Source organism: Aquarana catesbeiana, linkage group LG02 (assembly GCF_042186555.1).
Source record: "Aquarana catesbeiana isolate 2022-GZ linkage group LG02, ASM4218655v1, whole genome shotgun sequence".
Lineage (NCBI taxonomy): Eukaryota > Metazoa > Chordata > Amphibia > Anura > Ranidae > Aquarana > Aquarana catesbeiana.
In genome coordinates, this window is record NC_133325.1 from 709,613,339 (window position 1) to 709,637,874 (window position 24,536).

A 24,536-nucleotide genomic window follows, 5' to 3' on the forward strand; every position below is an offset into this window, starting at 1 on the left:
TGGTCTGAGCACTGACAGGCTGACTCCCCCCCCACCCCTTCAACCTCTGCAGCAATGCTGGCAGCACTCATACGAGCACGTGCACTCAACTTCTTTGGTCGACCATGGCAAGGCCTGTTCTGAGTGGAACCTGTCCTGTTAGACCGCCGTATGGTCTTGGCCAACGTGCAGCAGGTCAGTTTCAGGGTCTTGGCAATCTTCATATAGTATAGGCCAGCTTTATGTAGAGCAACAATTCTTTTTTTCGGATTCTCAGAGAGTTCTTCACCATGAGGTGCCATGTTGAACTTCCAGTGACCAGTATGAGAGAGTGAGAGCAATAACACCAAATTTTACACACCTGCTCACCATTCACACCTGAGACCTTGTAACACTAACGAGTCACATGACACCAGGGAGGGAAAATGGCTAATTGGGCCCAATTTGGAAATTTTCACTTAAGGGTGTACTCATTTTTGTTGCCAGCAGTTTAGAAATTAATGGCTGTGTGTTGATTATTTTGAAGGAACAGCACATTTACCCTGTTATACAAGCTATAAACTCACTATTTTACATTGTAGCAAAGTGTCATCTCTTCAGATATAATAAAATATTTACAAAAATGTGAGGGGTGTAATCACTTTTGTGAGATACTGTATCTTTGGTAAGAATAACCCGATTCGGTGTATATTATTTGGTCTTTGTGAAAGTTATAGAGTCCAGAAGCTTATGGTGCCAATCTCTGAAAATTGATCACACCTGATGCACTGATGGCCTATCTCATTTCTTGAGACAAGCCAGGAAAGTACAAATACCCCCCCCCCCCCCCAAATGAACCCTTTTTGGAAAGTAGACATTCCAAGGTATTTAGTTAGAGGCATGGTGAGTTTTTTTTGAAGTTGTCATTTTTTCCCACAATTCTTTGCAAAATCAAGATTTTTTTTTTTTCCCCACAAAATTGCTATATTAGCAGGTTATTTCTCACACGCAGCATATGCATAGCACAAATCACACCCCAAAACACATTCTACTACTCCTCCTGAGTATGACGATACCACATGTGTCAGACTTTTACACATTATGGCCACACACAGAGGCTCTACATGCCGGGAGCGCCATTAGGCGCTCTTGGAGCATAAATTACACATATAATTCCTTGACTACCTCTTAAACTTTTGAAGGCCCTGGAGAACCAGGACAAAGGAAACGCCCCAAAAGTGACCCCATTTTGGAAAGAAAACACCCCAATGTATAATCTATGAGGCATAATGAGTCTTTTGAACATGTCATTTTTTTTTCTACACGTTTTTGGAAAATGTGTAAAGAAAATGAAAATGCATTTTTTTTTTTTTTTTACACAATGTTGTCCATTTACACAATGTTTCTAACACATAGCATGTACATACCAAAAATGACACCCCAAAATAGATTTTTCTACTCCTCCTGAGTATGGTGATACCACATGTGTGAGGCTTTTCCACAGCGTGGCCACATACAGAGGCCCAACATACAGGGAGAACCGTCAGGTGTTCTAGGGGCATAAATGTCAAATCTAATTTGACTACCTATTACACTTTTGTGAGGCACTGTAGTGGCATGGATGAGAACTGATGTGGCATGGATGAGCATGAATAGGGATGGATGAGCCGTGGATGGGGATGGCTGAGTATGGATGGGATGACTGAGCATGAATGAGTATGGCCAGGTACAGCTGAGTACAGATGGGTACGGCTGAGTATGGCTAGATATAGATGGGGATGGCTGGGTACGGCTGAGTATGGATAGGTATGGCTAATTATAGATGGGGATGGATGGATGAGTATTGCTGAGGACGGATGAGTATGCTGGGTATGGATGGCTGAGCATGGATGGATGGAAGAATATGCTGAGGATGGAGGGGTATACTGAGTATGGATGGCTGAGTATGCTGAGTGAGAATGGGTGAGCATGGATGGATGGATGGGTATGCTGAGCATGGATGGCTGAGCATGGATGGATGGTTGAGTATGCTGAGCATGGATGGTTGAGTATGCTGAGTATGGATGGCTGAGCATGGATAATTATGCTGAGTATGGATGGGTGTGCATCGATGATGGATGAGTATGCTGAGTATGGATGGGTGAGCATGGATGGATGGATGAGTATGGATGGGTGAGCATGGATATGGATGGATGGGTATGCTGAGCATGGATGGGTGAGTATGGATGGGTGAGTATGGATGGGTGAGCATGGATATGGATGGATGAGTATGCTGAGTATGGATGGGTATGCTGAGCATGGATGGGTGAGTATGGATGGGTGAGCATGGATGGATGATTATGCTGAGTATGGATGGGTGAGCATGGGTGGATGGATGAGTATGGATGGGTGAGGATGGAAGGAGGAGTTTGTGGGTATGCTGAGCATGGATGGCTGAGTATGCTGAGTATGGATGGATGAGTATCCTGAGTAGGATGGGTGAGCATGGATGGATGAGTATGCTGAGTATGGATGGGTGAGCATGGATGAATGAGTATCCTGAGTATGGATGGGTGAGGATGGATGAGTATGCTGAGTATGGATGGGTATGCTGAGCATGGATGGCTGAGTATGGATGGTTGGAATGGGCACATAGTGCTGTGGGCACTACACATCCAGACCATAGTGCTGCTGCCACTGATCTCTCCCCTCGCTCTGTACCGATCGGTACAGAGAGGGGAGAGAGGAACTGGACGTGACGCCGGTTTGTTTACAAGTGATCGCTCTGTCATTTGACGGAGCGATCACATGGTAAATGGCCGCTAGAGGACCCGGCAGTCAGGGATATTCCCGGGGGCGTGCGAGAGTGGGATTCTGGGAGGCCGTAAATGTACGCCCTCCCAGAGTTATCGAGCCGCGCTGTAGCCGTCATTCGGCTATAGTGCGGTCGGCAAGCTGTTAAAAGATAAGATCCTGCCTTTTCAAGTCAACGCGCACTCTACCAGAGCAGTTAGTGCTTCTTGGGCAGTGCATCACCAGGCCTCCATGGCTCAGATCTGTAAGGCCGCAACTTGGTCTTCAGTACATACATTCACCAGGTTTTATCAAGTGGATGTAAAAAGGCATGAGGATATCGCCTTTGGACGCAGTGTGCTGCAGGCAGCAGTATAGGTCCTCAAGTCTGTGGGCGCCCTGCGTGTTGTGTCTTCTCCCTCCCCTCAAATAGCATTGCTATGGGACGTCCCATATAGTTAATAACTATGGCTCTGTGTCTGGGGGACATTTATTAGTTCTACTATAAGGTTCAGCTTTATACATAAATTCCTCTCTCTGCTGCTGCTGTAGAAAAGTAGCTCTGTGACTGACAAGTTTCTCCAGACCACTTTTTCATTTTGAGTCTGCTTGGAATGAAAGGCTGTGTTATAGCCCATGCTAATTCTGTTTTAGATCGGTGCAGTTTTGCCCACCCAGGTCTAGGAGATGCAAAATGCAGAAAAATTGTAGCATAGACTTTGCTAGATGAAAGTAGGCTACTATTGTAATTGGTGCAAGTGTATGTAATTGCAGAGAGCGAGGAGGAGGTGACGTCCCATACATGGGGACTGCTCTAGAGCGCACGCTATCATTTTTGTAAGCAATTCAGTGGTTTTATCTTTGGACACACGCTGAGTGTTAGTGGCTAGGGACTCCGATGCTTGTGTCTAGCTTAATAGTGCCCTTTTCCTGCTCTGTTTCTTTCACATCTGTCATTTGATACACACTTTAATATTGCGTGCACTGCACTATAAACATTGAGGCAGCAAAGCTACTACACGTTAGAAGAATTATGATGCCGGCTTTATAGAGTACGTTTTTGGTTTTATTGCTACAAATGTAATCTGTTCTTTTCTATACAAAGTTGTGCACTGAGGATTTGTGTGAGCGCTGCAGGATTGATCTATGATACTTTTTGTGTCACCAATTTACTTGATAAATGTCCCCATTGGTCTTTCCAGGTGTTTATCCTGCAGGTGGAGGGTGAGAAGCACTGGAGGCTCTATGAGCCCATTGTTCCCCTGGCTAGAGAATATGATGTGGCCCCTGTGGACAAGGTCAAAACACCCACTCATGATTTCTTATTAAAGGTAATTGCCTTTTTCTGAATATCTCCAGACTAGTTGGAATTGGTCTGTACACATAATAGTTGGTTTAGTGCTAAAGCAGTTTCTCCTCTTAGGAAGGTGACATGTTGTATTTTCCCCGAGGTGTGGTTCATGAGGCTGACACGCCTGCAGGCTCCTCACATTCCACGCATGTGACTATCAGCACCTATCAGAACATGTAAGTATTTTTTAGATGCAAGGAATGGTATGTAAACTTGAATTTTGAAAACAAAAAACATAGCACCATGCGCTAGACCAAAAAAAAAAAAACGCCTTGTATATAAGTCCCACCAAAGCTGAAATCTGACTGTGTATGAAGATACTTGGGTTTTGTACTTTTTTGCTGCCAGCTGTATTTACCATATCGTGTATTCAGCATGGTAAAATGCTCTGCTAAGCAAGGCAGTGTTCCTTGTGAAATGGCCTACTACATAAAGGGGCATATTGTACTGAGAAAATAATTTACTTGATGTGTACCTTGCATAATATTTCTGATTTTTAGACCTTGCAAGACTTCACAATCAGATTTGTAAATGTTTTACTTCCTTCTTGCTTCTCCAGATTCCTGAAATGTCTATTTTGAAGACATATACTTTTTTGGGCTCATTTCTGTGGGAAACCTGCAGACACATGAAGTGTTGTTCATGCAAACATTATGTATGGAATGATGGTACTACAGACATCTCTTGTATAATATTGGAATAACAATCTTGCCTGTTCCTGTGCCTGTGTGGCTTCCAGCTTCCCTCTAGGCCAATCACCACCATGCAAGGCTGACACTCATAAACTCAGTGGAGTCCTTTCCAGCAGCACTGTGCAGCTGGGAGCACCTGATCAATATCCATCTAGTTGGCTACTGAATATGGGGTTGACTTATAAAGCAGTGGTATGGATTACTGCAGCCCTGCTACTGCATTTCAAAGAAAAAAAATCTGGCACATTTATAAAGGACAGTGGACACTAAAATTGATTTGGGACTCCAAGTCAAATGAAGTAATGATCGTTTTAAAAATTGGGGGTCAAATATCTCCAGAGAAGGAGAAACCAGTCACATGACCTGTCAGTCATGTGATGGAACTCTCCTCCTATCATGGACTGTCCACTGGAAATGCAAGGACCAGTGGCGGAACTACCAGGGTCTCAAAGGTCGCACTTGCGTCCAGGCCCTAGCATTCCGCCACCATTGTGGTGGCGCCACCTCCTCAGCAGGGCTCAGAGCACTGATGATCAGTGCCCTGATTATCAGTGTAAACAATGTACTGACAGTCTTGCCAGTTAACGGCTCTCCTTTCTTCACATAGACACAGTGTGGGAGGAAAAGACTGCCGATAAACAGCAAGTCTGTTTACATGTGATCAGTTGATTGCCCCTTTACCGTGATCTCTGATCAGCTATGTATGAAAAACACAGCAGTCACAGAGAGTGCTGAATGTGTGTTCTCCCATAACTGGAAGCCTGGGGCTCAGAATAGAAGGGGGGGGGCTAGCCCTTCATGTTTGCTTGTGCGGTTGCCCTGAAGGTTCTAGTTACACCTCTGGCAGGCACCACTCTGAAGGACACTACAGGCTCCAAACTCTTAAATTGCAGGCACAACCCTGTGTATACACTGCATTCTCTTGCAGATAGTTATCCAATCTCCATTATTGATCTTGGGGTCTTATGTTTTTCTTTATGTATGACCATAACAAAAATGTTAACCTGCAAAACCATGGTATTTCTCCTTACTGATTTGTAACATTGCACTATTTCTCTTTGTCCTGTGTCTAAAGCTCCTGGGCAGACTATGTGCAGGACCTGATGCCTGCACTCCTACATGATGGTGCAAAGGAAAATGTGGACCTGAGAAAGGGCATTCCTCTCCAACAGTTACTGGTAAAAACCACACTTCTTTGCTATTCTTCATTGTGTATGGAGACCTTTGGACTAACCTTATAGATAAATGGAAAAGTGATAGAATGGGCTTTCACCCTTTAGCAGCAATTCTAGGTGATATGAGATCCTAGTTCACACTCCCAGTAAACCAGATTTCAGTAGACAGGTGTTGCTGCACACAAAGGCATTACGCCAGGATCAGCTCTTGGATTAGAGAGAGACTGTGAGGATTGACATATTGGAGCTGCCACTGCAAATGTTTTGTTTTTTTTTTAGGCACAAAATTCAGGGCTGTCATCCTCCTTTCGCACAACCTAGTGAGCCATATCTAGAACAGGTATACAGAAAAGATTACGGATCTCTCGGGATGCATGCTTGTTTAAAGAGGAGGTCCGCCCACATCTGCAAAAATTAAAAGCCAGCAGATACACATACTGAAGCTGCTGACTTTTAATAATAGGACACTTACTTGTCCTGGAGTCCAGCGATGTCAGCACCGTTGCTGATGTTTCTATTGACTATCGGGTGCTGCTGCTGCCATTGCGGGTAAGGGAACCCGGCAGTGTAACATTACGGCTTCACGCTGGGTCCCTACTTTGCATGCGTGATGCACCGCTGCGCTCTCCCACTGGCCCGGCAGCAGGGGAAGGAGGAGGGAGCCGAGCTGTGATGTAATTTGCCGCGGCCCGGGCGCTTGGAAGTGGGGATAGGATACCTGTTAAAGACCAGTATCCGTTCCCCCCGAAAGGTGCCAAATGTGGCGTCCAGAGGGGGTAAGAGACAAATCAGCAGAATTTCCACTTTTGGGTGGAACTCCGCTTTAAGGTTAGTGGCTCATTTAGTTAGTGCAGACAGGCGTGAAACCAAAATGACCGCTCCCAACATCTTTTCTTACATCTCTTCAGTATTGAATTGTGTCCTGGGAACATTGCATCCATTTTAAAGCCAGTTGTAAGTCTGCTCAGCTAATAACATTTACAGTGGGGACGGAAAGTATTCAGACCCCCTTAAATTTTTCACTCTTTGTTATATTGCAGCCATTTGCTAAAATCATTTAAGTTCATTTTTTTTCCTCATTAATGTACACACAGCACCCCATATTCAAAGAAAAACACAGAATTGTTGACATTTTTGCAGATTTATTAAAAAAGAAAAACTGAAATATCACATGGTCCTAAGTATTCAGACCCTTTGCTGTGGCACTCATATATTTAACTCAGGTGCTGTCCATTTCTTCTGATCATCCTTGAGATGGTTCTACACCTTCATTTGAGTCCAGCTGTGTTTAATTATACTGATTGGACTTGATTAGGAAAGCCACACACCTGTCTATAGAAGACCTTACAGCTCACAGTGCGTGTCAGAGCAAATGAGAATCATGAGGTCAAAGGAACTGCCTGAAGAGCTCAGAGACAGAATTGTGGCAAGGCACAGATCTGGCCAAGGTTACAAAAACATTTCTGCTGCACTTAAGGTTCCTAAGAGCACAGTGGCCTCCATAATCCTTAAATGGAAGATGTTTGGGACGACCAGAACCCTTCCTAGAGCTGGCCGTCCAGCAAAACTGAGCTATCGGAGGAGACGAGCCTTGGTGAAAGAGGTAAAGAAGAACCCAAAGATCACTATGGCTGAGCTCCAGAGATGCAGTCGGGAGATGGGAGGAAGTTGTAGAAAGTCAACCATCACTGCAGCCCTCCACCAGTCTGGGCTTTATGGCAGAGTGGCCCGATGAAAGCCTCTCCTCAGTGCAAGACACATGAAAGCCCGCATGGAGTTTGCTAAAAAACACCTGAAGGACTCCAAAATGATGAGAAATAAGATTCTCTGGTCTGATGGGACCAAGATAGAACTTTTTGGCCTTAATTCTAAGCGGTTTGTGTGGAGAAAACTAGGCACTGCTCATCACCTGTCCAATACAGTCCCAACAGTGAAGCATGGTGGTGGCAGCATCATGCTGTGGGGGTGTTTTTCAGCTGCAGGGACAGGACGACTGGTTGCAATCGAGGGAAAGATGAATGCGGCCAAGTACAGGGATATCCTGGACGAAAACCTTCTCCAGAGTGCTCAGGACCTCAGACTGGGCCGAAGGTTTACCTTCCAACAAGACAATGACCCTAAGCACACAGCTAAAATAATAAAGGAGTGGCTTCACAACAACTTCTTGAATGGCCCAGCCAGAGCCCTGACTTAAACCCAATTGAGCATCTCTGGAGAGACCTAAAGATGGCTGTCCACCAACGTTTACAATCCAACCTGACAGAACTGGAGAGGATCTGCAAGGAGGAATGGCAGAGGATCCCCAAATCCAGGTGTGAAAAACTTGTTGCATCTTTCCAAAAAAGACTCATGGCTGTATTAGATCAAAAGGGTGCTCCTACTAAATACTGAGCAAAGGGTCTGAATACTTAGGACCATGTGATATTTCAGTTTTTCTTTTTTAACCACTTCCCGCCCGCCCACGTCCTATGACGTCGTGGACTTTGAGCGGGTATATCTGAATGATGCCTGTAGTTACAGACATCATTCAGATATTGCTGGTTTCAGCTGGCGAATCTCTACACCATAGGAACAATCATAGCGGCCGTTCCACCGCTTGATTGTTCTTACGGGAGGCGAGAGGGGACGTCCCCCCCCCCGCCGCCTTCCGGTGCTTGTTCCGACTCACCGTTACGATCGGTGAGGCGGAGAGCGGATCCGCTGGCGCCGGATGTAGATCATAGAGATTTCCGGCGGACCAGATGGTCGCCGGAGTCTCTATGATCGTCGGAGGCCGGGCGCGATGTTATGACGTCACACCCGGCCTCTCCATTCAAAAAATGTTTACATTCCTTGTAATAGGAATAAAAGTGATCAAGTTTTTTTTTTTTTTTCAAAAAAGTGTCAAAATAAAAAAAAGAAAATGTAATTAACAATAAAAAACAAAAAAAAAATTTTTTTAAAGCGCCGCTGTCCCCGTGTGCTCGCACGCAGAAGCGAACGCATACGTAAGTCCCGCCCACATATAAAAACAGTGTTCAAACCATAAATGTGAGGTATCGCCGCGAACGTTGGAGCGAGAGCAATAATTTTGTCCCTAGACCTCCCCTAACTCAAAACATGTAACCAGTAAAAAAATTTCAAGCATCGCCTATGGGGACTTTCAAGTACCGAACATTGGCACCATTCCACGAGCGTCTCCAATTTTGAAGTGTGACATGTTAGGTATTTATTTACTCGGCGTAACTTCATCTTTCACAATATGCAAAAACATTGGGCTAACTTTACTGTTTTGTTTTTTTTTAAAACACAAAACTGTTTTTTTTCCCCCAAAAAATGCGTTCAAAAAATTCCTGCGCAAATACTGTACGAGATAAAAAGTTGCAACAACCGCCATTGTATTCTCTAGGGTCTTTGCTAAAAAAACATATATAATGTTTGGGGGTTCTATGTAATTTTCTAGCAAAAAAATGATGATTTTTACATGTAGGAGAGAAATGTCAGAATTGGCCTGGTAGGCAAGTGGTTAATAAATCTGCAAAAATGTCAACAATTCTGTGTTTTCTGTCAATATGGGGTGCTGTGTGTACATTATTGAGGAAAAAAAATGAACTTAAATGATTTTAACAAATGGCTGCAATATAACAAAGAGTGAAAAATTTAAGGGGGTCTGAATACTTTCCATCCCCGCTGTATATAACTCATTGTTGCCAGATTCAGCTGGTTTTTCACAGTGAAGTTTTTATTTTTATGTTTCTTCTGCATATAAAAATTGCAATAAACGTTGTAACTTTGTCTAAATCTCAAACTGTATGAGTCTTTTGTTTAGCATGTTGTGCATCATGTACATCTGTGTTTAGTGTTTAGGTCCTACTAGTGCAGGCAGTACTTTGGCTGGTCTCTTGAAGGACTTGGCTAACCGGATAGAAGGAGGATGCCAGCTGCGTTCATGTGAGATGCTGCGGGACTTCATGGGGAGTAGACTGCCACCCTATGTGAAAGACGGCGCTCCTCTTAACAAGGAGACAGGAAACACAAAGAAATCAGGTGTGTTTGTTACAGCGTCTTCTTTCCTACATAATTATTACATTCATACCTTGTAAAATTAATGCTTTGCTAAAATGTATTTGCTTTAACCACTTCCTGCCTGACGGCCGTCATATGGCGTCCTTGACTTTGTGCGGGTATATCTGAATGATACCTGCAGCTACAGGCATCATTCAGATATCGGCTTTTTCAGCCGGTGATTCCCTGCGCCGTAAGAATGATCATAGCGGCTGCTCCGCTGCTTGATCGTTGTTATGGGTGGCGAGAGAGGATGTCCCCGCCGCCCTCCGGTGCTTCTACCAACTCACCGCTTCCATCGGTGAGTCAGAGACAGGATCTGCCGCCCCCGGATGTTTACCATAGAGCTTTCCGGTGGACCAGATGGTCGCCGGAGTCTCTATGGTCGTTCGGAGGCCGGGCGCCTCAGCATTCAAACAAACGGCGCCGCCTCGGCTGGGAAGTCAAGAGCGTTCTTTTGGGGTTTTTTTCGTAATAGGAATAAGAGTGATCAAAATTTTTTTTTTTTTTTTTTTTTAAAGTGTCAAAAAAAAAAAAGTAAAATTAATTAAAAAAAAAAAAAATTAAAGTGTCCCTGTCCTCATGTGTTCGCATGCAGAAGCAAATGCACACGTAAGTCCCGCCCACATATAAAAACGGTGTTCAAACCACACACGTGAGGTATCGCCGCGAACGTTAGAGCGAGAACAATAATTCTAGCCCTAGACCTCCTCTGTAACTCAAAACATATAACCAGTAAAACATTTTAAAGCGTCGCCTATGGGGATTTTTAAGTACCGAAGTTTGGTGCCATTCTACGAGTGTGTGCAATTTTGAAGCGTGACATTTTAGGTATCTATTTACTCGGCGTAACTTCATCTTTCACATTATGCAAAAACAAATTGGGCCAACTTTACTATGTAAAAAAAAAAAAACGCGTTCGAAAAATTGCTGCACAAATGCCGTGCGTGATAAAAGGTTGCAATGACTGCCATTGTATTCTCTAGGATCTTTGCTAAAAAACGTATATAATGTTTGGGGGTTCTGTGTAATTTTCTAGCAAAAAAATGATTTTTACATGTAGGAGAGAAATGTCAGAATTGACCTGGGTGGTAATTGGTTAAGGTGCTGTGCTTTGTGGTTTGCTGAACTCCAAAATGAATGGCACTGCAACATACTAATGTACTAGCACATGTTAAAAGTGTGATTCAGTGGCACACCGCTGGTAACGCATATCCAGTACACATGCATTGCAGCCCACTATTACAATGCAGCGTAATGCATTGCTGTGTGTTATGGTGCACTGTGTTGTGAAAAAGTATGCTTTGCAATTAACTGCATTGGAAGCACATTCAAAATGAACAGGCTGCCTCAGTGCAACACATGTTAACTCATGACACGATGCGTGTTAACACAACATACTAGAATGGCAGAGTTTTGGCCCTGACAGGTTCACTATAAAGTTTAATTTTTATTGTACTTGGCCTTTCATAAACATAGCCTTCCTCTACAATCTCCTCCCAACACTTTGAATATATCTTATACCATTGTACAACACTAAGGTTTGTTGATTGTCACTGAGCCACAAAGCCTGTAGGTGAGATGTTCAGAAATCCTCTGCTGAACTGGTATATGCACACTGCAGTCTGTCATCTTCAAAAGTAATCCCATCTCTCAGAAGGAAGACCTTTATTTGACTCATCCTTACTTCACCTTCCTACTTAACAACTGCTGAATTAACATAAGTGGCACAGAGGAGGTGTTGTCAATGAGTTGGCTGACTTATGCAAGCGAGCATAAAGCACAACCAATTTGTAGCACTACAAAGCTTGAAACAGAGCCTGCATTTGTAATGAATAAATATAGTTCACGTTCATCTTTTAATACAAAGTATACTTAGATACATTTTTAACCATTAAATCACACATTGAAAATGTTTTCTTCCACTACTGTCTTTTTAAACTAGCCCCGTACACACTGACCGGATGTCAGGAGAAAACGGCTGGTTCAAAAATAAACGCCCGACATTCGGCCCGTGTGTATGTCGGTCTGTCTGATAGATACCAGGTGGTTGGCCAGCTTCTGTCGGGCGTGCATGCTGGAAAACCAGCATTCGACAGACTCCCAATTAGCGCTCTCAGTCAATGGCAGAGACCGCGCTGATCGTAGTGTTCTGGTGGGGAGGCGTCCCCCTGACAGAACACAACAGCTCAGCGGGGGAGTTCGCTGAACTAATCTCGCATGGTTAGTACAGTGGCTCCGACCGGACCTGTCAGTTTTTTTTTGGTGCAAAAAGCTGGGTTGTACAAAAAAGAACTAGTTGTACCTGGTTTATAACCCATACCAATGGAGTAGCAGAGGTATGCTTTGCATTAACTACATTAACACTCCCTCTGCTGGCCATCTATACCCTAGCACCTCTCATTTCTTTTTTTCGCAGAACGCTCTTAAGCGCCATGTTTATGGGTGTCAAGTGTTTTTTCTGCCCAAAAGCTCCACTCAGATACAATTGTGGTGTTTTGTTTTTTTTTTTTTGCCTGAAAACACTTCTCTGCAAATATGCCTGTACTCCCTAGTGTGCATGGACAAATAGACTAACATAGAGTTGCTTTTACAGCCTCAAAAAAAAAAAATTCCAAAGCCTGTATAAGCAGAATTTTTTATGCCATGTGCATGGACCCTTAATGTGATTATGATAGTAACTACCAGTAGATCCTGTAATGTTAAATATTATATAATGCAACTTCATGAGATGTGTAAGCTGTTAATTGGCAAAATACTGAACAACAAAAAGATAGCAGAAAAACACATTTGGTCAGAAGGATGAAGTGGGTGGGAGAGCGTATCCTTTTCATTTTAACCTTTAACGGAAATATAGCCACTTTCCTGGAATCTGAAGAGTAATCCATCCAGCACAGTGCAGAAGTGGTGAATATTGTTATACACACAAGTGCTCAATGAAGTGGTGTTTCCTGATTTTGCACCTCTTTAGATGAATGTGGACTGCAGTCTCTGCTCTGCATCCAGCATCTCCTCTTATGCTACAGGAGAAATATATTAAGCATTGCCATATGTCCGACTACTAATAGTATGTTCTTATTTGTATATATTTGGCTTTTTTTGTGTAGTCCATCCTCCAAACCTAAACAGCACAATCAGACTGCAGTACCAGGATTATGCCGCCATTACAGTAGATCACGTTCCTAAGATGCTTGTGAGTAGTTTACTGGGATTGTTCTGTTTTGTTTGTTCAAGAAAACAATCTGCATCTGAGCATAGGTTACCTATATCTACATGAGTTTAAACTTCGTTGATTTCTGCTTTACATATGTAACAACCATTCTCGCTCTCCCTTTTGGTTTCCCATAGAATATTGAAAGCATGAAAAGGAGCTTGTCTTTGTTTTACACTTTAATGCCCGGAGGTCAGTTACCCACACAAAGGCCAAAGGGATAGTACTGACTTATTTAGTAAGACCATTGATATAGTCTTTCTATACAGTCTTGTGCAGGTCCATTACATACCCAAAGGGTGAAAAAGTAGTATTGACTTATTCAGTAAGACAATATAAAATGCAAAGAGTGCAAAACCAAAACGCAGTTATATATTTCATTATCCTAAATGTGCATATTTATAGGGGCAGATTTATGTAGACTAAATCCACAACTAAACATCAGTGGCGGCTGGTGGTTTATTTTTTTGGGGAAGGGGGGGGACAAACACCTTGACACACCCCCCCTCTCCAATTCTTGCACCGCCTGTGGGGAGTCTAGGGGCCAGTAGCCCTTGTCCAGCCCTCTTGGTCGGTAAGGATCTGCGTCTTATAATGCAGCTCGGTGTGCCGGAGCTGGGGGAAGTCTCTCTGCACATTAGAGGGGCACTCCATGGCTAAGGGAGTGTAGATGAGTCTGCTGGAGCTGGGGGGAGACTGGCTCTCTTGGATCCAGGGAGCTCCAGGAAGGCATCCTTCGATTCCGCTGTGCGTCTCCTCCCTTCTCCTATGCGGCCAATAGGATCACCTGTCCTTTCAGCCAATCGAGTGACAGGTCTCAAGACCAGCTTCTGACTGTTAGGGAGGAGAATCTGTGTGACAATAACAAATATTCATTCGCTATTGTCATACAACTGGGTGGGCTCAGGGCACAGTGCTCTGCGCCTGGAGCTCACCCTTTTTTTGAAGCCTATTAGAGCCTCTGGCTCTAATCACTTTCTTCAATAAAAAAAAAAAAAACCCACCATAGTAATCCATGCGTCCAGCAACCTCCATGTAGAGTAGGGGGCCGGATGCATGGATGGGGGGGCGCCTGTGCGCTCCCGATGGACAAGCCGCCACTGCTATACATAGAAACACATACAGCCATCTGACATTGCAGCTACTTACAATAGTAATGTACAGTAACCTATAGCAAAGACATTTCAGCTTACTGTATAGATGACTTCATAGGTGAATTTTGATTTTTTTTGGTTTAAATGGCTTACAGATTTCATACATGTCTTGTCTTGTTTTAGGATCCCACAGATGAATTAATGATATATGTCTTCCATGCCTTAAACAATAACCGGGAATCTCATATGGTCTCAGACACTGAAGAAAGCCCTCCAGTAAGTAGGATGCACACACTTCGGGGTCGGCATTTGTTCTAAAGGGGTACAACAAGATAACATTCATTGCTTACACAGTCGATAGTTCCACTGACAGCTGAGTGCAGCTTTCTGCTGGTGTTAGAGATAGCTCTCTCTCTCTTTCTCTTTATATATATGTGTGTGTGTGTATGTATGTATATATATATATATATATATATATATATATATATATATATATATATATATATATATATATATATATATATATATATATATATAAAATATAATATAAAATTTAAGCAGATACACTGCCTGAAAGTATTACATGATCCTTTAAAACTCCTCATAAGGGTAAATGGCAGATGGTTTTTAAGTATCGCAGGGAAAATGACTGGATAGTGAGTAGTAATAGTATTTTTCCCCCCATGTACATAGTTGAGTGTGCTGTGGTACGACAGCTTTAATATGTCGTCAGCACAAATAAAACATACTTCCCTCTGTTCTCATTGTTTTATGGTAGTCAGCTAATATATGTTTGCAAAATTCCCTAAGTGCAAGTAAAAGTAAGAAAAATATCTCTCCCATGGGGAAAATAGCGTTGTTTTATGAGTTGAGCTTCCTCTCCTGTCTTTGAAAGAAAAACAGGTTTTGCGTGATCTGGATGGTGGTAAAGTACATGTAGCATTGGTGGGGAATGGCCTGCAGGGGGCACTGTTGCGCTGTCAGTGTGCTTTCCTGCTACCATGCAATTTCTATTCCACACCATGAACCAGCTCACAAGGTGTAGCGGGCAGACCTGTTTTATGCTATGTGACACTTATTGGTATCCAGCAGGTTCTGTAACAAGACCTTTGTGGGGCTATAGAAAATCACTGCGCCTTTGTATGGCTTAGCTTTTGTTAGCTGAGCACAGCTACTAATGGTGTATCACATGCTGATTATAACATTTAAGGGGCCAGTAAGTTAAAATTATAGTGGTATATTTTACTACAGATGATGTAAAGAAAAAACACTTTTAGAAACTAAAAACAGTTGTTAAAGCTAATTTTTATGAGGAGAGATCCCTATACTCATGTCTGCTGACACTAGCTGTCACTTGTAAACTGTCTGAAGTGTAGTGTGGCTGAGAAGGTAGAATAGTGGGCAGTACTATGCGTGTATGTGGGTTTGCCAAGCTCCGGATTACTATTGCTAACAGCCTCAGCTCTCTCATTCCGATCACCCAAGGTTACACTGCAAGTTATACTAAGGATTGGTTTGGTGACATTTCGGGGAGCAGCCAGGATGAAGTAGCATGTGACACCTCTGGAAGTGTCAGAAGCTGCACTAAATAGTAGGAACACTTGCTCAGCAATAGGGGTACATATTTCCATAAGTAAAGAAGTAACAGAACTCTTTTGCCTTTTTTTTTTTTTTTAATGTGCCTTGATTTTGATACATATTGACAGTGAGTTCCATTTACAGAACCAGATTGCATGCAGCTTATAGGTGTTTTCTCAAATACTGCATGTGATCCTGAAGATATCAATTCACTATTGCTTTATGCGGTATTTGCTGCATAAAGCAAAAATGCTTGGTAAATACCGCATAAAACAGGAGTGAAAGTCAATTCACAGACAAAAAAATGCATGCAGTAAATAAGTAGTGGTCTCGGCATGCGTTGTTTAAGGAACCGGCAGCAGCTGACATCCTTAACAACCAGTAAACAGCTTGGTTAAGGAGCGGTTATCAGCTGTCAGCGGGGTTCTCCACTGGTGAATGTAAGAGAAAAAAATGCTGGCAATTTTTTATTTTTTTTTTACACATTTTGTAGCAGCTGCCCGCTACTTAACCACTTCACGCAAAACGACGTACATCAAGCTGGAATCAGCTTTGATTGGGTCTCCGATGAAGTAACCCTGAAGCAACGTCACTTACGGTTTACTCAGCTGCCAATGGCGTTGATTTTAACCACTTCAGCCCCGGAAAATTTGGCTGCTCAATGATCAGGCCATTTTTTGCGATACGGCACTGCGTCATTTTAACTGACAATTGCTCGGTCGTGCGACGTTGTACCCAAACAAAATTGACGGCCTTTTTTCCCCAGAAATAGAGCTTTCTTTTGGTGGTATTTGATCACCTCTGCGGTTTTTATTTTTTGCACTATAAACAAAAGAAGAGTGACAATTTTGAAAAAAACACTATCTTTTACTTTTTGCTATAATAAATATCCCACATTTTTTTTTTCAAAAAAACAAATTTTTTCCCTCAGTTTAGGCCGATATGTAATCTTCTACATATTTTTGGTAAAAATCTTAATAAGTGTAAATTGATTGGTTTGCGCAAAAGTTATAGCGTCTACAAAATAGGGGATTTATGGCATTTCTATTATTTTTTTTTTTTTACTAGTAATGGCGGCGATCTGCGGTTTTTATCGGGACTGCGATATTGCGGTGGACAAATTGGACACTTTTGACACATTTAGTATGACCACACGATCTGTCTCCTCTCCCCTGAGAGAACCGGGATCTGTGTGTTTACAGGGATGGAGGTACATTCTAATATCCTCATATAAAGTCCCAGACTGTTTCTTTTCTTCGTTTCATTGACATCATGGAGCTGGTGGATGTTAGAGACCTTGCTCTCCTCTACCTTCCATTTGAGGATGCCCTACAGATGCTCAATAGGGTTTAGGTCTGGAGACATGCTTGGCCAGTCCATCACCTTTACCCTCAGCTTCTTTAGCATACCTCCAAGATGACAGTGGTCGTCTTGGAGGTGTGTATGGGGTCGTTATCATGTTGGAATACTGCCCTGCGGCCCAGTCTCTGAAGGGAGGGGATCATGCTCGGCTTCAGTATGTCACATTACATGTTGACATTCATGGTTCCCTCAACGAACTGTAGCTCCCCAGTGCCGGCAGCACTCATGCAGCCCCAGACCATGACACTCCCACCACCATGCTTGACTGTAGGCAAGACACACTTGTCTTTGTACTTCTCACCTGGTTGCCACCACACATGCTGGACACCATCTGAACCAAATACATTTATCTTGGTTCCAGTAATCCATGTCCTTAGTCTGCTTGTTTTCAGCAAACTGTTTGCGGGCTTCCTTGTGCATCATCTTTAGAAGAGGCTTCCTTCTGGGACGACAGCCATGCAGACCAATTTGATGCAGTGTGCAGCGTATGGTCTGAGCACTGACAGGCTGACCCCCCAACCCTTCAACCTCTGCAGCAATGCTGGCAGCACTCATATGTCTATTTCCCAAAGACAATCTTTCGATATGACGCTGAGCATGTGCACTCAACTTCTTTGGTCGACCATGGCGAGGCTTGTTCTGAGTGGAACCTGTCCTGTTAAACTGCTGTATGGTTTTGGCCACCGTGCTGCAGCTCAGTTTCAGGGTCCTGGCAATCTTCTTATAGCCTAGGCCAGGGATATACAATTAGCGGACCTCCAGCTGTTGCAGAACTGCAAGTCCCATGAGGCATAGCAAGACTCTGACAGCCACAAGCATGGCACCCAGAGGCAGAGGTATGATGGGACTTGTAGTTTTGCAACAGCTGGTGGTCCGCTAATTGCAGATCCCTGGCCTAGGCCATCTTTATGTAGAGCAACAATTCTTTTTTTTCAGATCCTCAGAGTTCTTTGCCATGTTGAACTTCCAGTGACCAGTATGAGAGAGTGAGAGCAATAACATCAAATTTAACACACCTGCTCCCCATTCACACCCGAGATCTTGTAACACTAACGAGTCACATAACACCGGGGAGGGAAAATGGCTAATTGAGCCCAATTTGGACATTTTCACTTAGGGGTGTACTCACTTTTGTTGCCAGCGGTTTAGATATTAATGGCTGTCAGGGACAGCAAATTTACACTGTTATACAAGCTATACACTCACTACTTTACATTGTAGCAAAGTGTAATTTCTTTAGCGCCCTTTCACACTGGGGCGGGGGGTGGCGTCGGCGGTAAAACGCCGCTATTATTAGCGGTGTTTTACCGTCGGTATGCGGCCACTAGCGAGGCGGTTTTACCCCTCGCTAGCGGCCGAGAAAGGGTTAAATACCACCGCAAAGCGCCTCTGCAGAGGCGCTTTGCCGGCGTTATAGCCGCACCGTCCCATTGATTTCAATGGGCAGGAGCGGTAAAGGAGCGATATACACACCGCTCCTTCACCGCTACGAAGATGCTGCTGGCAGGACTTTTTTTACCGTCGTGCCAGCGCATCGCTCCAGTGTGAAAGCCCTCGGGGCTTTCACACTGGATACACAGCAGCAGCACTTTCGGGTCGGTTTGCAGGCGCTATTATTAGCGCAATAGTGCCTGCAAACCGCCCCAGTGTGAAAGGGCTCTTAGTGTTGTCACTTGAAAAGATATAATAAAATATTTACAAAAATGTGAGGGGTGTACTCATTTTTGTGAGATACTGTACAATGTTTGGGGATTCTAAGTAATTTTCTAGCAAAAAATACAGATTTTATCTTGTGAACAGCAAGTGTTAAAATAGGCTTGGTCCAGAAGTGGTTAACAACCATGACAGATACTGGTTGTTAAGAAGGTCGGTGGCTGCCCGCTCCAGCTATTTATATCCTGTGGTAAGGATGCCAGCAGTAAATTACCACGGGTTTTCACCACTAAAATAACTCATGCAATATTTTAGTAGCATTTTTTTTAGTGGATGTCAAAAAACTTTTTGAAAAACGCTGTTCTCATACTTGGATGCGTTAAGACACCGCTTTGTGAATGGCGCCCATTCTCTCTTTTAATCCTGCATTTTTTTCAATGCAACAAATCAATCAAATAAAATGAAAACAAACTAAAATAAGTATTAAATATTAATAGCTAAAAAAAAAGAAATATACAAAATTGTTATCAGGAGAAGGGGAAGCTGTTAATTATGACTAATTAGGCGTTTAATAGAAAATTTTTTTTTATTACTTGTCAGATTGCTTTAACTGACATATGCAGACTGAAGCTTAATCCTTTTAACTGCAGATGAATGAAATAAAGTAGATATAAAAGTGACAATGTCCATATTGGATCTCTGTCCTGTCTGAACTGTGTTTATAAACACTGTCAGAAGGTCCTTTTTTTTTTTTTTTTTATAGCTGCTGTGTTTACACAGCAACTCCCAGCTGTCATTTTGACAGCTGTGAAATGCTGGCAGGTGTGAGGGGGAGGGTGGCCCGAAGGACAGGGTGTACTATACACGCCCTATGTACTTTGTTGGTGTTTTTTGGCATGCCTAGTGTCCACAACTGTCTAATAAGCATAGCTATTGTAATAACTAGTAAATGCACTAAAAAAGACGCATATCATGTATCACTTTTTTGTGTGTGATTGTAACTTGTAGCTGCCTTCTCTGTTCCTCTTCTGCAGGTGAGCGGTCTGCGTTTCCCTTTGTCACACATGAATGCACTTAAAGCAATCTGGGAGAGCAAGTTACTGCATGTTAATGATCTTCCTCTGGAGGATGACCATGACAAGGTGAACCTGGCGATCTCTTTGTGGACTGAGGGCTTAATCGAGAATGTCCACACTGAGAGCTGAACACCATACAGTCTCTATAACACCAGCCCAGGATGTGATTTGTCTCCCAGAGGAACAAGCCTACTGCTGCTGTGTTTTATGTGTTCACTTAATTCTGCTACAACCAAAAGCAAAAAAATCATTTGATGTTTACAATGGGTTGGATAGTGCCAATGTGCCTTTATTTTATCGTCTACCTGACTTCTTCAGCTTGGTGTGGCAGCAAGAGTGGACTTATTCTTTAGTCTTGTTTGACTCATTATGACCTCACGGCTCACCGGGCATTTCTCTGAACTCCTTACTGTTTTGTATTCATCGTCTGTTGTGCCTAGCCTCCTGACACGCCATACTCCTGTTGCATTCATGGCAACTAGTCTTCTCCCCAACGAGTTCTGCCTTTTTATCATATGGCTAGAATATTTGGCTTTGGTATAGGTACTTCAAGTGAAATGGTTTTAAAATAGAATTGCAGGTTTGTTTTCACATTAAATACTTTGGGCCAAGTGGCTTCTCTGCTGCTGGATATAGAGAGAATTTGTCTTATTGCATCTCTGCCATTCAGGAGACAACTTGTAATTTTATATTTGCATCTGATTGGCCGAGGTAGAGATTGTGACGTCATGGGCCAGCCTGTTCACTTTAGTCAATCAGAGGAAGCCTTGTGTTCATTGGTAAATTTACAAAGCTTCCCCTAAATGGCTAAGATGTGCTATGCCACTCTTCCAATATCCAGCAGCTCCTACTGCTGCTTGTCCCTAAAAAACTATTGAAAGTGAAAACAAGCCTGAAAATCTTTTAACCACTTAAGGACCGAGCCTCTTTTTGAGATGTGGTGTTTACAAGTTTAAAACAGTTTTTTTTGCTAGAAAATTACTTATAACCCCCAAACATTATTAATTTTTTTTTCTAACAACCTAGAGAATTAAATGGCGGTCGTTGCAATACTTTCTGTCACACTCTATTTGCGCAGCGGTCTTATAAGCGCACTTTTTTTGGAAAAAAATAAACTTTTTTGAATTAAAAAAAAAAAAGACAACAGTAAAGTTAGCCCATTTTTTTTTATATTGTGAAAGATAATGTTACGCTGAGTAAATTGATACCCAACATGTCACGCTTCAAAATTGCGCCCGCTCATGTAATGGCGACAAACTTTTACCCTTAAAAATCTCCATAGGCAACATTAAAAAAATTCTACAGGTTGCATGTTTTAAGTTACAGAGAAAGTCTAGTGCTAGAATTGATGCTCTCGCTCTACCGATCACGGCGATACCTCACATGTGTGGTTTGAACACCGTTTTCAAATTCGGGCGCTATTCACGTATGTGTTCGCTTCTGCACGTGAACTCGGCGGGACGGGGCGCGTTTAAAATTTTTTCTCTTTTCTTATTTATTTTACCTTTTATTTTTATTTTTTTTAAAAGTGTCACTTTTATTCCTATTACAAGGAATGTAAACATCCCTTGTAATAGAAAAAAAGCATGACAGGACCTCTTAAATATGAGATCTGGGGTCAAAAAGACCTCAGATCTCATATTTACACTTAAATGCAATAAAAAAAAAAAAATGTCATTTTAAAAAAAATAATTAAAAAAATGGCCCTTTTAAGCGCTATGGGTGGAAGTGAAGTTTTGACGTCGCTTTTGCCCTGCAATGTAATGGAGACGGGTGGGGGCCATCTTCCCCTCACTCGTCTCCATACCCAGCTATTGACAGCATCCGATCGCCTCCGCCACCGCTGATGGCTCCAGCAAGCGGCGAAGGGCACTGGAGCGCGGCGGGAGGGGGGGGGCCTCACCCGACGCCGATAAAAGTGCTCTCGCGGCGGATTAGCCTCAGAGAGCACTCTTATCGGAAACCAGACCGCTGGCTGAAGAAGAGGATACTGGTGTTATGGCAGCTAGCTGCTGCCATAACAACGATATCCCCCTTCAAAATAAGGACGTATATCGTCGTGCGGCGGTCCGGAAGTGGTTAACCACTTCCTGCTTGGCCTATAACAGAATGATGGGTGGGAAGTGGTTCTGTTATCCTTTCTGGCCGTCATATGACGTCCAGCAGGTTAACATGCCGGCACGCACCCGCGGGGCGCTCATCGTGGTGATCACGAGTATGGCGTGTCAGTCTGACACGCCGCATCTCTGATCGTGATAAGAAGCCTCTGACAGAGGCTTCTTACCACGTGATCAGCTGTGACCAATCACAGCTGATCATTTGGAGAACCAGGAAGTTCCGGTAAACAGCATTCCTCGGTTTGCGCTGACAGGGAGAGACAATCGGCAGCTCTCCCTATCAGAGGGGGGGGGTGTCTGTGCTGATAATCAGCACACTGATTATCAGCACAGCCCTCATCAAATGTACCCATAAGCTGCCAATCGGTGCCCAGTCAGTGCCCCATCATAACCCCCTGCCAGTGCCCAATAAAGTGCCAATCAGTGCCCACCACAGAGCAAATCAGTGCCCACCATAGTGTCAATCAATGTCCATCACAGTGCCAATCAGTGCCCAGCATTAACACCTGTCAGTACCTGCCCAAACAGTGCCATCTATCAGTGCCCATCAACGCCACCTATCGGTGTCCATCAGTGCTGCATATCAGTGCCATCTATCAGTGCCCATCAACGCCACCTATCGGTGTCCATCAGTGCTGCATATCAGTGCCGCCTATTAGTGCCCATCAATTCTACATATCAATGCCTCCTCATCAGTGCCAACACATCAGTGCCCATCGGTGCCGACTCATCAGTGCCCGTCAGTGAAGGAGAAAACCAATTTTATAACAGAAACGAAGAAAAACTTTTTTTTTTTCAAAAATGTCAGTCTTTTTTAGTTTGGCACATTTGTCACCTTTTGGGTGGGAAGGTGGTAACCGGATACATGGTTTTGACAGGTACCCGCACCCACTTCTGGCTCAGTTTTCCGCAGTGAGGTGAGCCAGATTTCCACCGATTTCCTTCACCCCGCAGCTGGCTCATTCACGTATGCGCAGTGGAAAACCAGCTGTGAAATTAATTAAATTAAATTTTTTAAATTGAAATGTAAATGTGAAACTTTGTCTCTGTGTAGGAGCTTCCTGTAATAAAGACCACTCACTGTTGCTCTCTCTCCCATACAGATTGACTGGTCTTGAATCCGCCCCTCCTGTAGTTCTCTGCAGTCAGCCTGTAGTGGGTGGGGCATGCTGAGCTCCTCCCACAGCTCTGCCTTCTGCACAGGCTATGTACAGCACAATGATGATGTCACTGATCCCTTTACAAGTTAATAACTTTGTAAAGGCATTTGTTGCACACACAAAGTGGGTTTATATTCTTTGTAGGTGATGAAGAATATATTTAAGTTAAAAGTGTTGTGTCCAGAGTTCAGCATTAATGAACTTGTGCAGGCTAATTATGAAAACATTGTACCATACAAAATTATTTTGGACTTGCTGACATTAACGTGAGGGGCAAAAATCAAATTGTATTGCCAAAGGTGCTGCTATTCTATCAAGTTAAAATAAATTCTATCAGCTAAATAGAGGTGAGCACACAGAGATAGTAATAGGGGGACATGATTTTCTCAGGTATATACATCTGTGACAATCTTATTTTGGGTATGTTATATGCTTTAACTGTGTATAAATGTATATATAGTGTATGCTGTACGGATTGGGCTTGTGAAAAGACTCTGAATATGGACTATTGCCCAGAGCAACCAAATGGACCTCACTGGTCACTTTTCTAATAGAGGCAGCAAATACCTGTTTACATTTGGTTGTCGGGGCATTCTTGTATTTCCCCTTGCTCCACCTTTATAAGTGTTCTCTATTGTACTCTGCCTGCAGTACTAATGAACAAAAACTCTATCACTGCCTTGTTTTCACATTACTGGCATGCCAAAGTGCTGAATTCTGATTTGATGTTTTCAATTAATATGGTTTTCATAATTATTAATAATAATAATCCAAATCATTTGGTGGGGGAGGGGGGTTGTGGTTTGGTGGTGTTAGATTACAGAGCTCATTAGTGCACAGCTAAATGAGGGACTTTTGCTTACCTCTGGACCTACTCTATTTATATGTGCCCTATGGATATTCCGTTAAGGCTCATGCAGACTGCATCTCAAAGAAGTGACTCCTACAGGAGCTAATGTGTCCATGCACACTATGGCTTTTTCAGGAGTTTACAGGCATATGCTCTTACAGGCAGAAAAAAAAATCCCACCAAACTTGTGCTTTTTGAGAGGTGCTTTCAAGCAGAAAAGATGCCTACGTGCCCACAAAAGTGCAAAAAACCCTGAAAATGCACAAAATAAAAGGAACAATTAGCTGAGAGGGAGTGTTTGTGGAAAAAAACGCATATGCTCGAAGAAGCTCAATAAAAACGCAAAAGAACACAAAAAAAATCACAAGCTTCTTCAAGCTTTTAGGCAGAGAAATATAAGCTCACATGCCTGTAAAACCAGCTTTTTTTGAGCTGCAGTGTGA

At 43.1% G+C, this 24,536-nt stretch overlaps 1 protein-coding gene across 3 annotated transcripts in view; it reads left to right on the plus strand.

The window, feature by feature from the left end:
• RIOX2 (ribosomal oxygenase 2) overlaps positions 1–23,915 on the plus strand; it is a 46,883-nt gene extending 22,968 nt beyond the window's left edge. For all 3 annotated transcript variants that reach the window (XM_073616982.1, XM_073616984.1, XM_073616983.1), the window contains exons 4-10: positions 3,933–4,061; positions 4,154–4,257; positions 5,849–5,951; positions 9,788–9,974; positions 13,100–13,185; positions 14,481–14,573; positions 19,925–23,915. In XM_073616982.1, coding sequence (XP_073473083.1) covers positions 3,933–4,061; positions 4,154–4,257; positions 5,849–5,951; positions 9,788–9,974; positions 13,100–13,185; positions 14,481–14,573; positions 19,925–20,095 — 873 coding nt within the window. In that variant the 3' untranslated portion in view covers positions 20,096–23,915. The remainder of the gene's footprint in view (positions 1–3,932; positions 4,062–4,153; positions 4,258–5,848; positions 5,952–9,787; positions 9,975–13,099; positions 13,186–14,480; positions 14,574–19,924) is intronic.
• The last annotated feature ends 621 nt before the right edge of the window (positions 23,916–24,536 follow it).